The 14,750-nt window shown below is 40.7% G+C and overlaps 2 protein-coding genes across 3 annotated transcripts in view; one reads left to right on the top strand and one right to left on the bottom strand.

The window, feature by feature from the left end:
• Window positions 1-14,750, top strand: part of cmss1 (cms1 ribosomal small subunit homolog) — an 82,340-nt gene that overhangs the window by 4,896 nt on the left and 62,694 nt on the right. The gene's annotated exons all lie outside the window — the stretch shown is intronic.
• The window catches only part of LOC106586698 (filamin A-interacting protein 1-like), a 35,038-nt gene continuing 31,640 nt past the window's right edge, over window positions 11,353-14,750 (bottom strand). Inside the window, exon 3 of the mRNA XM_082969140.1 lies at window positions 11,353-11,740. Within this exon, the coding sequence (XP_082825266.1) occupies window positions 11,564-11,740 (177 nt within the window). The 3' untranslated portion in view covers window positions 11,353-11,563. The remainder of the gene's footprint in view (window positions 11,741-14,750) is intronic.

The following is a 14,750-nucleotide window of genomic DNA, read 5'->3' as shown; positions in this document are numbered from 1 at the left end:
AAACACAACATGGTAGAAACACAACATTGCAGAAGCGCAACATGGTAGAAGAACAAAACATGGTACAAACATTATTGGGCACAGACAACAGCAAGAAGGTAGAGACAACAATACATCACACAAAGCAGCCACAACTGTCAGTAAGAGTGTCCATGATTGAGTCTTTAAATGAAGAGATTGAGATTAAACTGTCCAGTTTGAGTGTTTTTTGCAGCTCGTTCCAGTCGCTAGCTGCAGCGAACTGAAAGAGGAGCGACCCAGGGATGTGTGTGCTTTGGGGTCCTTTAGCAGAATGTGACTGGCAGAACGGGTGTTGTATGTGGAGGATGAGGGCTGCAGTAGATATCCCAGATAGGGGGGAGTGAGGCCTAAGAGGGTTTTATAAATAAGCATCAACCAGTGGGTCTTGCGACGGGTATACAGAGATGACCAGTTTACAGAGGAGTATAGAGTGCCGTGATGTGTCCTATCAAAGTGCCTTATTTTCTGTATGTTGTGGTGTTCCTACTGTAGCATACAGTATGTAGGTATGGAGCATAATGTATTTACAGTTTTATCAACATGTTTAAAAAATATATATAAATATTTCACCCTTATTTAACCAGGTAAGCTAGTTGAGAACAAGTTCTCATTTACAACTGCGACCTGGCCAAGTACTAGTATTTGTGAAAAATAACGCATTCCGATTATTGCATAGATTGTAATGGACACCTATGATGTGTGAAAAAGGTTGTACTGATTTATATTGAGATAATGCTATTTGCCATGTTTGTTGACATTATACAATTCATTCTGGGTGTCATTTAAACGTCTGTCGGACCAAATATGTTATAATGAGGTGAAGGGTAAACCTCCGGAAGGGAAGTGAATGATCATAGACGACACACCCCCTTCAACATGCATACTGCAAACAGACCCAACTCATCTTGTCTCCTCTTATTATCTTTGGTTGACGTGAAGAAAAAAGAAAAACATGGCGGAGAGCACAAACTACCCATCATCGGATTACTTTCGATTTCTAGAAAGTGTATTACCGTAATTTCCGGACTATAAGCCGCACCCACTGAATTAAAAAATATGTATTATTTTGAACATAAATAAGCCGCACAGGTCTATAAGCCGCAGGTCCCTACCGGTACATTGAAACAAATGAACTTTACACAGGCTTTAACGAAACACGGCTTGTAACAAAAATAAATAGGCTTTAACGAAACACGGCATGTAACAAAAAATAAATAGGCTTTAACGAAACACGGCTTGTAACAAAAAATAAAAAATTTGCAGTAAGCTTTAGTTGTCTTTTTGCACTGAGTCAATTCCTCACGCTGCTGTTTCCAACGTCTTATCGACTCATTAAGACCAAGCTCCCGTGCAGCAGCTCTATTTCCTTTTCCAACAGCCAGATCAATCGCCTTCAACTTGAAAGCTGCATCATATGCATTTCTTCGTGTCTTTGCCATGATGAGGGTGACAAAATGACTACGGTAATCAGAATGATGGGAAGTTTGAGAGCGCTCGATTTAATCTAAACAGTAAACAAAAAAGTTGTTTGACCTTAACCCGTTCGGCAATTTCATTGGTCTAATGAAAGCTTCATGCCGCCAAAAAACTGAGCACGTGAGAAAAAAAATTGAAAGCGGGAAAAATCCATATATTAGCCGCGTCATTGTTTAAGCCGCGAGGTTCAAAGCGTGGGGAAAAAGTTGCGGCTTATAGTCCGGAATTTACGGTACTAAATTATTTTGATCAATTGTGAGCTCACCCATGATGAATTCTAAATAGTAATTGCTATTTGCTAATTCATATTGCGTTTTCTGACAGCTGAGAGTTATCCAAATATGACTGCTTTTGTTACGTCAATCTTTCTTCAGTTAGAGCTAGGACTAATGTAGCCTACATTTTCCAGTTTGGATGATTGTGTATGCTATCACTACTTCTGTGAATGTCTGAACGTCGCATCCAAAAATAAACTGGTCACATTCAGGACATAACTTTGTAAGGACTGTGTTTGTGCAAAATATTTATATGAAAAACAGTGTGGCCAGCTTAAATGCTGACTGTTGTGTCAATCGAAACCGGATGTTCTAAATAAGCGTTCTAATCACACCCGTTTGAGCGTACGCTGCAGGGACCACTGTAGAATGATCACACCGGTTTGAGCGTACGCTTCAGGGACCACTGTAGAATGATCACACGTTTGAGCGTACGCTGCAGGGACCACTGTAGAATGATCACACCCGTTTGAGCGTACGCTGCAGGGACCACTGTAGAATGATCACACCCGTTTGAGCGTACGCTGCAGGGACCACTGTAGAATGATCACACCCGTTTGAGCGTACGCTGCAGGGACCACTGTAGAATGATCACACCCGTTTGAGCGTACGCTGCAGGGACCACTGTAGAATGATCACACCCGTTTGAGCGTACGCTGCAGGGACCACTGTAGAATGATCACACCCGTTTGTTGGTACGTCTGAAAAGGTTAATGTTCCGGTCGGTAGCTAGCACGCACGCACTCACTCATGGCTGCTAGCATCGTCAAGAAAAGGGGCATGAGGGAAGCCCTACAATATTATGTTTTTCTAAGTAGTGAGAATGCTAGGGAGCAGACAATGTTGAAAAAGTAATATTTAGTCATGTTGTACTTCTCTTAGATGTCGTTTTGTAATTGACTAAAATAATCAGAAAACAAGAAAATTGCAGTTTAAAAAGGTTACGTTTTTGCTGTGAGCAAATGGGGTAACCTAGGTAACCACAGGTCGTTTCACCCACATGGGGGCAGGGTCGCAAAGTTATTATCTAATACCGACTCTGTCTACAGTGCTGCTAGTGATAGACAATATTTAGACACCGAATACAGAGTTTACATACAAAATAGTGTGTGTATTTGATCACTCATGTAAAAATGTGCACTTTCTGAGAGGTGGAAACTTTCCATGGGAATTAATGGAAATGCATGCAAATTAATAGTAACATCTACCATTTAAATGTAGATGTTTTTTGCATTGGATATATTTACCATATCATATGGAGACAAACATAAACCTTTTATCTTATCATAAGTAGACATAATTGTAAATGATTAAATCCTTCCAATAGATATAAAAAAAAAACAATTTAGTTACGAATTGAACTTTAATTAAATGAGTTGACTCTTCACATGGGATGATTTCACTGAACAACAAAAGGAAATATTGAATGATCCATCGCATCTCCCAAAAACGTTTTAAACATAGATCTGTAAAATGATAGTCAAAGCATTGGTCTTCCTCTCAGGCTTCCATGTCTTCTCCCTGGACCTCCTCAATGTCCACCTCTTGAATATCAGACTCTGAGGCCTCAATCTTCACTGTCACTTTCCAACCTTGTTGAGGATGGCTCGTTGTCAGGCTCAAAAAGCCTCAAATTTGCCCGGATGGCCACCAATTTTTCAACCCTTGTATTGTTCAGCCTGTTGCGGGCTTTGGTGTGTGTGTGTTCATAAACAAGGACCAGTTGCGCTCTGAGGTGGCTGATGTTGGTGGAATTTGGAGGATGATGGAGGCAACGGGGAAAGAGCCTCAGATCAACAAAGTCCCTTCAACCAGGTGGCTGATGAGATATTCCCACCGTGATTATTATTATTTGACCCTGCTGGTCATCTATGAACATTTGAACATCTTGGCCATGTTCTGTTATAATCTCCACCCGGCACAGCCAGAAGAGGACTGGCCACTCCTCATAAGCCTGGTTCCTCTCTAGGTTTCTTCCTAGGTTCTGGCCTTTCTAGGGAGTTTTTCCTAGCCACCGTGCTTCTACACCTGCATTGCTTGCTGTTTGAGGTTTTAGGCTGGGTTTCTGTACAGTACTTTGAAATATCAGCTGATGTAAGAAGGGCTTTATAGATAAATTTGATTTGATATGTTGGTACGACTGCCATATTGCATCTCCATCCCAAAGCCCTTGCTTGGAAGTGTACTTCGCCAGACTTCGCCCTCATCCAGGCCAAGGTGGCGAGACACGGTAGTGATGACACCATAGGCCTTGTTGATCTCTGCTCTTGCCAGCATACTTGGGGTCCTACATGTACGATGCTGCATGTATGGGCTTCAGGCAGAAGTCTTCACGCTTTTTGATGCATTTCAGAACGGCAGTTTCCTCTGTTTGGAGCAACAGTGAAATAGGCAGGGCAGTACGGATTTCTTCTCTTACATCTGCAAGCAGAGTCTGAACATCAGACAGGATGGCATGGTCTCCCTCAATCTTCGCAATGGCTACTTCTATAGGTTTCAGGCTGCTTACCACTCTCCCAAAATACATCATCCAGGAGGATCCTCTTGATTGGGCTGTCCTTATCGGCAGACTGTGATATGGCCGTTTCTTGGAGAGACTCCTTCCCCTCCAGGAGACTGTCAAACATGATGACAACACCACCCCAACAGGTGTTGCTGGGCAGCTTCAATGTGGTGCTCTTATTGTTCTCACTTTGCTTGGTGAGGTAGATTGCTGTTGTAACTTGATGACCCTTCACATACCTAACCATTTCCTTGGTTCTCTTGTAGAGTATATCCATTGTTTTCAGTGTCATGATGTCCTTGATGAGCAGATTCAATGCATGAGCAGCACAGCCAATGGGTGTGATGTGAGCATAGTACTCCTCCACTTTAGACCAAGCAGCTTTCATGTTCACAGCATTGTCTGTCACTAGTGCAAATACCTTCTGTGGTCCAAGGTCCTTGATGATTGGTGTCAGCTCATCTGCAATGTAGAGATCGGTGTGTCTGTGCTGTGGTAGAATACTGTTTGAGGGGTGGAGATTATGTAGGTAATTATTCCCTGCCCACCCATCAGAGATTATTGCAATACAGTCTGCTTTCTCTATGATTGGCTTGACCTCCACTTGAACTCTGTTGAACTATGCATCCAGCAAATGAGTAGATAAAGCATGTCTCATTTCTTTGACTACGTTCCTCCATTGAGTCAAAAAAACTTCTGATTCCAGGAGAACCATGAGCTGTTGCTGTCGATAAGGTGTCTGATTCATCATTTTCACCTCGAATAGAAGTAGAGGGACTTTTGTCAGAGGTTGCTTGTTGTGAGCGCTGAGGGAACTTTATGTACTTGGCCAGATAAAAATAAAACGTTTTTACCTTTTATTTAACTAGGCAAGTCAGTTAACCTCTTGGGGCTAGGTGGGACGCTAGCGTGCCACCCGTGGTGCACTCCATCAACAGCAGGTGCATTTCAAGAGCGGCAAATTTGAATCCAAATAAATGTCAAAATTCAAATTTTTCAAAAATACAACTATGTTACACCATTTGAAAGATAAACATCTCCTTAATCTAACCACGTTTTACGATTTCAAAAAGGTTTTACGGCGAAAGCATAAATTTAGAGTATGTTAGGACAGTACATTTACAAGAGTTGTGTGTAATGTTTTGTCAAGTCAAAGACAGGGTCACCAAAACCATAAAACCAGCTAAAATGATGCACTAACCTTTTACAATCTCCATCAGATGACACTCCTAGGACATTATGTTAGACAATGCATGCATTTTTAGTTCTATCAAGTTCATATTTATATCCAAAAACAGCGTTTTACTATGGCATTGATGTTGAGGAAATCGTTTCCCTCCAATAACCGGCAGTCAAGTCAGCGTAACAAATTAAATAATAATTCTTATATACAATGGCGGCCTAGGAACAGTGGGTTTAGGGCAGAACGACAGATTTTTACCTTGTCAGATCGGGGATTTGATCTAGCAACCTTTCGGTTACTGGCCCAACGCTCTAACCACTAGGCTACCTACCTCCCCAGATGATTCTGCATCTTTGATGCATTCTTCACAAATGATTTGGCACAGTATTTGCAAATGTACACAGCTTTTTCTTCTACATTAGCTGCAGTGAAATGTCAGATACTGCCCGTGGCATTTTCCTGTAAAGATGAGAAAAAAACTGAGTTAAAAAAAAACTTAGTAAAATTAAATGTACAGATAAATAGTTTAGCAGTTAGATTAAACAACTCCTTTTGTAAGATAAATGTTTTAAAATGAAACGTATGGAAACGGGTGAATTAACACTCCTCAGTTGGCAGGCTCAAGCAAGCTAAACCCACATGGTAGCAAAAACTAACTAGCAGAAATTGTTAACAAGTTAGAAATTATTTAAACACACTTTGCTGTAGGCTACTATTCACTAGTTAACCTGTTAGGGCTAGGGGGCAGTATTGACACGGCTGGATAAAAAACATACCCGATTTAATCTGGTTACCACTCCTACCCAGTAACTAGAATATGCATATACTTATTACATATGGATAGAAAACACCCTAAAGTTTCTAAAACTGTTTGAATGGTGTCTGTGAGTATAACAGAACTCAAATGGCAGGTCAAAACCTGAGAGATTCCTTTACAGGAAGTGGCCTGTCTGACCATTTCTTGAACTTCTTTTCCATCTCTATCTTTTACTAAGGATCTCTGCTCTAACGTGACACTTCCCACGTCGTCCATAGGCGCTCAGAGCCCGGGAAAAAACAGAATGTCGTCATTCCAGCCCCAGGCTGAAACACATTATCGCCTTTCTCAAGTGGCCGATCAAGGGACTCTGGGCTTATGTGCGTGACCCGACCGCCCCCGCCTTTGTGATTTTTTTCCTCTGTTTGCCGAAAAGGAGATTCCCTGTCGGAATATTATCGCTTTTCTACGAGAAAAATGGCGTAAAAATTGATTTTAAACAGCGGTTGACATGCTTCGAAGTACGGTAATGGAATATTTAGAATTTTATTGTCACGAATTGCGCCATGCGCACGACACTTCCTTACCATTTCGGATAGTGTCTGGAACGCACGAACAAAACGCCGATATTCGGATATAACGATGGATTATTTTGGACCAAACCAACATTTGTTATTGAAGTAGCAGTCCTGGGTGTGCATTCTGACGAAGACAACAAAAGGTAATCAAACTTTTATAATAGTAAATATGATTATGGTGAGTGCTAAACTTGCCGGGTGTCTAAATAGCGAGCCCGTGATGCCTGGGCTATGTACTTAGAATATTGCAAAATGTGCTTTCACCAAAAAGCTATTTTAAAATCGGACACATCGAGTGCATAGAGGAGGTCTGTATCTATAATTCTTAAAATAATTGTTATGCTTTTTGTGAACGTTTATCGTGAGTAATTTAGTAAAATGTTAGCGAATTCCCCGGAAGTTTGCGGGGGGTATGCTAGTTCTGAACGTCACATGCTAATGTAAAAAGCTGGTTTTTGATATAAATATGAACTTGATTGAACAAAACATGCATGTATTGTATAACATAATGTCCTAGGGTTGTCATCTGATGAAGATCATCAAAGGTGAGTGCTGCATTTAGCTGTCTTCTGGGTTTTGGTGACATTATATGCTGGCTTGAAAAATGGGTGTCTGATTATTTCTGGCTTGGTACTCTGCTGACATAATCTAATGTTTTGCTTTCGTTGTAAAGCCTTTTTGAAATCGGACAGTGTGGTTAGATTAACGAGAGTCTTGTCTTTAAATAGCTGTAAAATAGTCATATGTTTGAGAAATTGAAGTAATAGGATTTTTAAGGTTTTGAAAATCGCGCCACAGGCTGCAAGTGGCTGTTACGTAGGTGGGACGAATTCGTCCCGCCTAGCCCAGAGAGTTTAACAAAAAATCATGTATATCATATAAAATATATTCACCCCACCAAGTATTGTAATCAAAACTTACCAGAAAGCATGTAGTCCTTTGCTCAGTGTAGTAGTGTGGGCTCAATAGCATCTCATTAGTGTGCAAGATCTTGAGAATCAGCTGTACATGTGATGGAAGAATGCACTGAGCATGCAGAGGGTTGCAATTCCATTGAATTGGGGATAGTTTAACCAAAATATGCCACAAGACCTAGAATTGCCTTATGTGTATCCCACAAAAAGGGTTCACTGTTATAAGCTAACTTCTTTTTTGTAATGAATTTAAGAAAAATTCCCAGGCATATCTTCCTATGGAAAAATTCCGACCCTTTGCAACCGTAGGTGGAACATACAGTTGAAGCCTGAAGTTTATGTACACCTTAGCCAAATATATTTAAACTCAGTTTTTCACAATTGCTGACATTTTATCCTGGTAAAAATTCCCTGTTTTAGGTCAGTTAGGATCACCACTTAATTTTAAGAATGTGAAATGTCAGAATAATAGTGGAGAGAATGATTTTTGTCTTTCATCACATTCTCAGTGGGTCAGAAGTTTACAAACACTCAATTAGTATTTGGTAGCATTGCCTTAAACAATTAAAACTTGGGTCAAATGTTTTGGGTAGCCTTCCACAAGCTTCCCACAATTAGTTGGTTGAATTTTGACCCATTCTTCCTGACAATGCTAGTCAGGTTTGTAGGCCTCCTTACTCGCACATGCATTTTGAGTTCTGCCCACAAATTTTCTATAGGGTTGAGGTCAGGGCTTTGTGATGGCCACTCCAATACCTTGACTTTGTTGTCCTTAAGCCATTTTGCCACAACTTTGGAAGTATGCTTGGGGTCATTGTCCATTTGGAAGACTCATTTGCGACCAAGCTTTAACTTCCAGACTGATGTCTTGAGATGTTGTTTCAATATATACACATAATTTTCCTGCCTCATGATGCCATCTATTTTGTGAAGTGCACCAGTCCCTCCTGCAGCAAAGCACCCCCACAACATGATGCTGCCACCCCCGTGCTTCACTGTTGTGATGGTGTTCTTCAGCTTGCAAGCATCTTCACAAGGTCCTTTGCTGTTGTTCTGGGATTGATTTGCACTTTTCACACCAAAGTACGTTCATCTCTAGGAGACAGAATGCATCTCCTTCCTGAGTGGTATGATGGCTGCGTGGGCCCATGGTTTTTATACTTGCGTACTATTGTTTGTACAGATGAACGTGGTACCATCAGGTGTTTGGAAATTGCTCCCAAGGATGAACCAGACTTGTGGAGGTCTACAATGTTTTTCTTCTGAAGTCTTAGCTTATTTCTTTTGATTTTCCCATGATGTTAAGCAAAGAGGCACTGAGTTTGAAGGAAGACCTTGAAATACATCCACAGGTACACCTCCAATTGACTCAAATGATGTCAATTAGCCTATCAGAAGCTTCTAAAGCCATGACATCATTTTCTGGAATTTTCCAAGCTGTTTAAAGGCACAGTCAACTAAGTGTATGTAAACTTCTGACCCACTGGAATTGTGATACAGTGAGTTATAAACAGAGGTGGGACCAAGTCCTTGTTTTACAAGTCACTATTAAGTCTCAAGTCTTAGCACTCAAGTCCCAAGTAAAGACCGTCAAGTCTCAAGTCCTAAACTTTGAGTTTCGAGTCCTAAACAAGTGATAATGTGCTCTTCACCAAATGTAATACCGTTTCATATTTTTAACAAGAGCAATAGTATATTACATTTATGCAAATCATGAATGCTTTTAAAAATATCTATATATTTATTACTTTCCAAATAATTATTATATTTCCATGGAAATACATGGGAAAGACACCCGCCCCCCAATAGTGATCGACTATCAAGGATCGCTGTGGGGCGCAATCGGGCCATGTAGGCTTGTACACACTCAGCCTACTGTAACCACACAGAGAGAGTAACGTATGTCAATAGTTTTAGGAACAGCAGTAACACCAGGCAGGATTTAGGCTACCAACTGCCTAGCCAGTTGTAGCTCAATGATCACATTCCCACACTGACTGACTGTGTGGAGGCTCATTGATTTAACGTTACGTTAGCCTACGATAAAGTAATAAAGTATATAGCTGTCGGCTATATTAGCCACGACTTAGCGTTCTTTGTGCAGCTTCAAATGTCGAACAAAGTTGGAAATTGTTGCGCCTCCATCTGTAATTTTCTTCCTGCATGTTTTGCAAGTTGCAATCCATTTTTTGTTGATACAGCGTCGGCTTTATATCCGAAAATAATAATTTTGTCTTTCATCTTTCCAAGGGTGCCATCTGAATTCACCCGCCGACGTTCCTCTGCACTGCCACGCACAACTTTTTCTCAGCTGGCACAATTTGTTTGGCTGCTGTCCGATTCAAACTGTAATCCGTTAAATGAAGAGTTGATGCGCTGCACACTTTTTTTTTAGTAGCATCATTTTTAATATTTGGGCTTGGGGAAGGTGTCCGGTCGAGTCATAAGACTATGTCAAGTCACGAGTCATTGGTGTTAAGGTCAAAGTCGAGTTGCAAGTCATCATATTTGTGACTCGAGTCCACACCTTTGGTTATAAGTGATATAATCTGTCTGTAAACAATTGTTGGAAAAATGACTTGTGTCATGCACAATGTAGATGTCCTAACTGACTTGCCAAAACTATAGTTTGTTAACAAGAAATTTGTGGAGTGGTTGAAAAACAAGTTTTAATGACTCCAAAATAAGTGTGTAAACTTCCGACTTCAACTGTACTTGTCGAGTATGAACATGCTCCTACTTAGACAACTTTAAAGGTGCTGCACATTTAGGGTTGTGTCGATATACAGTATGATTACATTTAATTTAGTGATATTTGACATTGACGATATATTGTGATGTGCAAGAATATACTCTGTTTGAACTTTACCACTCAAAATCTTGCAGTTTTATCAGTTGCGCTGTTTCAATATGTTGTACATTAATTAACTAAGCCTTATTTCTTCTCAATACAAATATTATTTTTATGAGAATGCAACTATAATATTGTAAATAAGCACAGAAATGGCACAGTCTGGAATGACTGTCATTAATGGCGCAAAACTATTATATCGGATATCGTGATATTTGGAGTAGCATATCATAGAAGAGGTCTCCCCAAATATCTCCCAACCCTATAGGAGTATTTAATTTTTTTTTGCATCGTAATTTTTGCATAGTGTAGGGAATCATTGTACCATCAAATCGCTGTGGCATATCTTTTCGATAACCAAAAATATACTTTTTACAGATGTTTGAAGCTGGTGGACCTAAAGTTACTTTTGGTTCATCAACTTGAAACAGCTGTAAAAACAATCTTTTTTGTTATTGAAAAGATATGTCACAGTGATGGTACAATGATTCTGTACACTATTCAGTGCTTGTTTTCTCATATAAACTGAAATTGAGCAAACAGTGTAGAATTTTATCTACCAGGAAATGACAGAGCAGTTTCCACTAGATAACACAGCCACAAAGTTGGATAACAGATGCCGCTCTGGCCGGAGAAATCAATAGGGGATTATCACAGCCAATCACAACACTGGCAGGTAAGTAACAGTGTGAAACACTATTAGCACCAGATATATTATGGACGTTTTCTGAAATTACAAAGTAGCACCTATAAAGGAGATTATGACATTTTTAAATAGACCATCAGGAAATTGACAGATTGCACAATACATTCTTTATTGATTTACACAGCACTAGTGCAAGCAGTTGGTTTCAAATATTATAGCACCTGCAATGTGTTATTTCCCTAGTTAGTAAAATAGGGAATTTGTCTCAGATGTAGTTATCTTTTCCATCTGCAATGTTCTGAACATTTCCCCTGAATGCACCCCAGCCGTGTCTAATGTGGTGCTCAGGATGTGGTTGGTTAGTTTCTCATGTTGAACACAGTCTGACCGTTCAGTGTTTTTCCCAGATTGCATGGCGGCGGCATGCGGCTGTCCTTTGCTCTGTCCAGTGTTAGTAGTGCTGTTTGTCCCTCTCGGCATACTGTAGCCTTTGGTTTGGGGATCCTGGTGGGGCCGGGCTTCAGAATTGCAGGAACCTGGCGAGTGGAAATGGAAACGTGTCAACAGCAGTCACACTAAGTTGTTATTAGGACCAGGAGTCTTTCCTGATCAGGTTCCTCACACACAACAGGGTTTCCGTTAGGACCGGAAACATTTTTCATTTACTGGACCCATGTGTTTTGGGTGCGTAACCTGATTAGGGTGTCCACCCACGGTGCTCAGAATGACAGAAATCACATTTTACAATATGGTCATTAATATTAACAGAACATGCAAGTCAAGGATGCAACAATGTGCGGTCCTTCTTACCCAATTCTGATGTGCTCTTTAAACATATAATAACTGTCCACATTTACTTTTCCTCAGCAAACAAGAGGAGTAACAAACAGCAAAATTACTAGCCTATGTCAATCTACTGTAGTAGAAAAGATTAGGCTACGTATTCTATTGGTCAGCTTGTTTGGTGAGAGCGAGCCTATTCCAAACAGACTCTTTGACAGTTGTGGGATGATAGATACCAAATTCATAGGCTATTTTGAAGCAAAACATGCATCATAATATATATTAAAACGTTCAGGCTTCGAACAATAAGTATGTTTTCAAAATGCATACTTCCTCCAGCTCATTGCAAAGTGGTGTGTGACGCGCTGATGAAGCCTGCCTTCCGTTGCTGTTTGATGCTGCGTTCAAAACAACTGGGAAATCTGAAATCTCCGACTTCTAACTTCAGTGCGTTCAAGACAACTGGGAGAGAAAATAATTGCTACTGAGGGAAAAATAGTTTTGAACGGTCATCCAACTCGGAATTCCCACTCGGGAACTCATGCCTCTTTCTAGAGCTCCGACTTTCCGACCTGAACATCACTGACGTCATGATTTGACCTCGTATTTTTCTGAGATCCCAGTTGTCTTGAAAGCACCACAAGATGCTGCAGCATCAGCTCGTGATCTGTCTGACAGATTTTCCACTCAGACATTTTTCACCCAGACACTATGCTGTATGTGTGTGATACATAACGGATATACTGTACACGCGTCAATTTAATTCCACTAAATTATGCAAATTAACTTGTAGACCGATAAGCATGACCAGTCAAATGTGTTTTCATCAACTGCTATTTCCATCCACGAATAGGCTAAAAAGCATTATTTTGCAATGGGATTTTTTTCTTCTTGGCCGGAGTCAATTTTATTTATCTGCCTATTTTTGGGCACCAAACCCTGACACACATACACACACACACAGTCATGATGGTTTCTGCACTGAATGAAAATAGAAAAAAAACTAATGTAATTTTTTTCCATTGCTTGATTTTGACAGTCTGTCAGTAGGGGTGCAGCTGAACCATTCTGGCTGCCATAGCTCTGACATCACCCACTACCGCTGCCATTGTAGGGCTTTGCATCATCACACACTGCCAAAGCAGAGTTCAATCAGTATTTGATCTGACGCTTCAAAGACACCCAATAACTGTCACATCAAAATGACTGAGTACCCGAGGAAGGTGCTCTTATATCCGCTTCTTTACCTCCCCCCATCTCCCTATGTCTATATCCATCTCCTTTACCTCCCCCCTCCATCTCCCTATGTCTATATCCATCTCCTTTACCCCCCCATCTCCCTATGTGTATATCCACCTCCTTTACCTCCCCCCTCCATCTCCCTATGTCTATATCCATCTCCTTTACCCCCCCCATCTCCCTATGTGTATATCCACCTCCTTTACCTCCCCCCTCCATCTCCCTGTGTCTATATCCATCTCCTCCATGACAGAGGGCATCACGTCTGCTGCAGACGCAGTTGATGAGCTTATTTCTCCAGTCAGTTGTTTGAATGGCGCTAGGAGTGTGTTCATGTTTCCAATATTTTCTCAGATGCCACTGAAATGGCAGCAGCGGTATGAGAACTAGCACATTCTTCAGCATGCAATACGGCTTTCCTCTGTGTGAAATTCTCATCAACCCACTGTGCTGCCAGACTCAGCATGCTCATGGGGCTGACGGGGATTCAATCTTGCAACCTTACGGTTAACTAGTCCAACGCTCTAACCACCTGCTTTACATTGCACTCCACGAGGAGCCTGCCTGTTACGCGAATGCAGTAAGAAGCCAAGGTAAGTTGCTAGCTAGCATTAAACTTATCTTATAAAAAAACAATCAATCAATCATAATCACTAGTTAACTACACATGGTTGATGATATTACTAGTTTATCTAGCCTGTCCTGCGTTGCATATAATTGCTTAGGTACACGATGCTCCAACCATAAACATCAATGCCTTTCTTAAAATCAATACACAAGTATATATTTTGAAACCTGCATATTTAGTTAATATTGCCTGCTAACATGAATTTCATTTAACTAGGGAAAATGTGTCACTTCTCTTGCAAACAGTCAGGGTATATGCAGCAGTTTGGGCCGCCTGGCTCGTTACGAACTGTGAAAACTGTGAAGACTATTTCTTCCTAACAAAGACAGCCGACTTCGCCAAACGGGGGATGATTTAACAAAAGCACATTTGTGAAAAAAGCACAATCGTTGCACGACTGTATCTAACCATAAACATCATTGCCTTTCTTAAAATCAATACACAGAAGTATATATTTTTAAACCTGCATATTTAGCTAAAAGAAATCCAGGTTAGCAGGCAATATTAACCAGGTGAAATTGTGTCATTTTGCGTTCATTGCACGCAGAGTCGGTATATGCAACAGTTTGGGCCGCCTGGCTCGTTGCGAACTAATTTGCCAGAATTTTACGTAATTATGACATAACATTGAAGGTTGTGCAATGTAACAGGAATATTTAGACTTAGGGATGTCACCCGTTAGATAAAATACGGGACGGTTCCGTATTTCACTGAAAGGAAAAACGTTTTGTTTTCGAGATGATTCGACCATATTAATGACCAAAGGCTCGTATTTCTGTGTTATTATGTCATAATTAAGTCTATGATTTGATAGAGCAGTCTGACTGAGCAGTGGTAGGCACCAGCACGCTCGTAAGCGTTCATTCAAACAGCACTTTCGTGCGTTTTCCAGCAGC

Source organism: Salmo salar, chromosome 25 (genome assembly GCF_965601325.2).
Source record: "Salmo salar chromosome 25, fSalSal1, whole genome shotgun sequence".
NCBI classification, from domain to species: Eukaryota; Metazoa; Chordata; class Actinopteri; order Salmoniformes; family Salmonidae; genus Salmo; species Salmo salar.
Note: the sequence above shows the minus strand (reverse complement) of the source record. Positions and strands in the feature narration are given on the sequence as shown.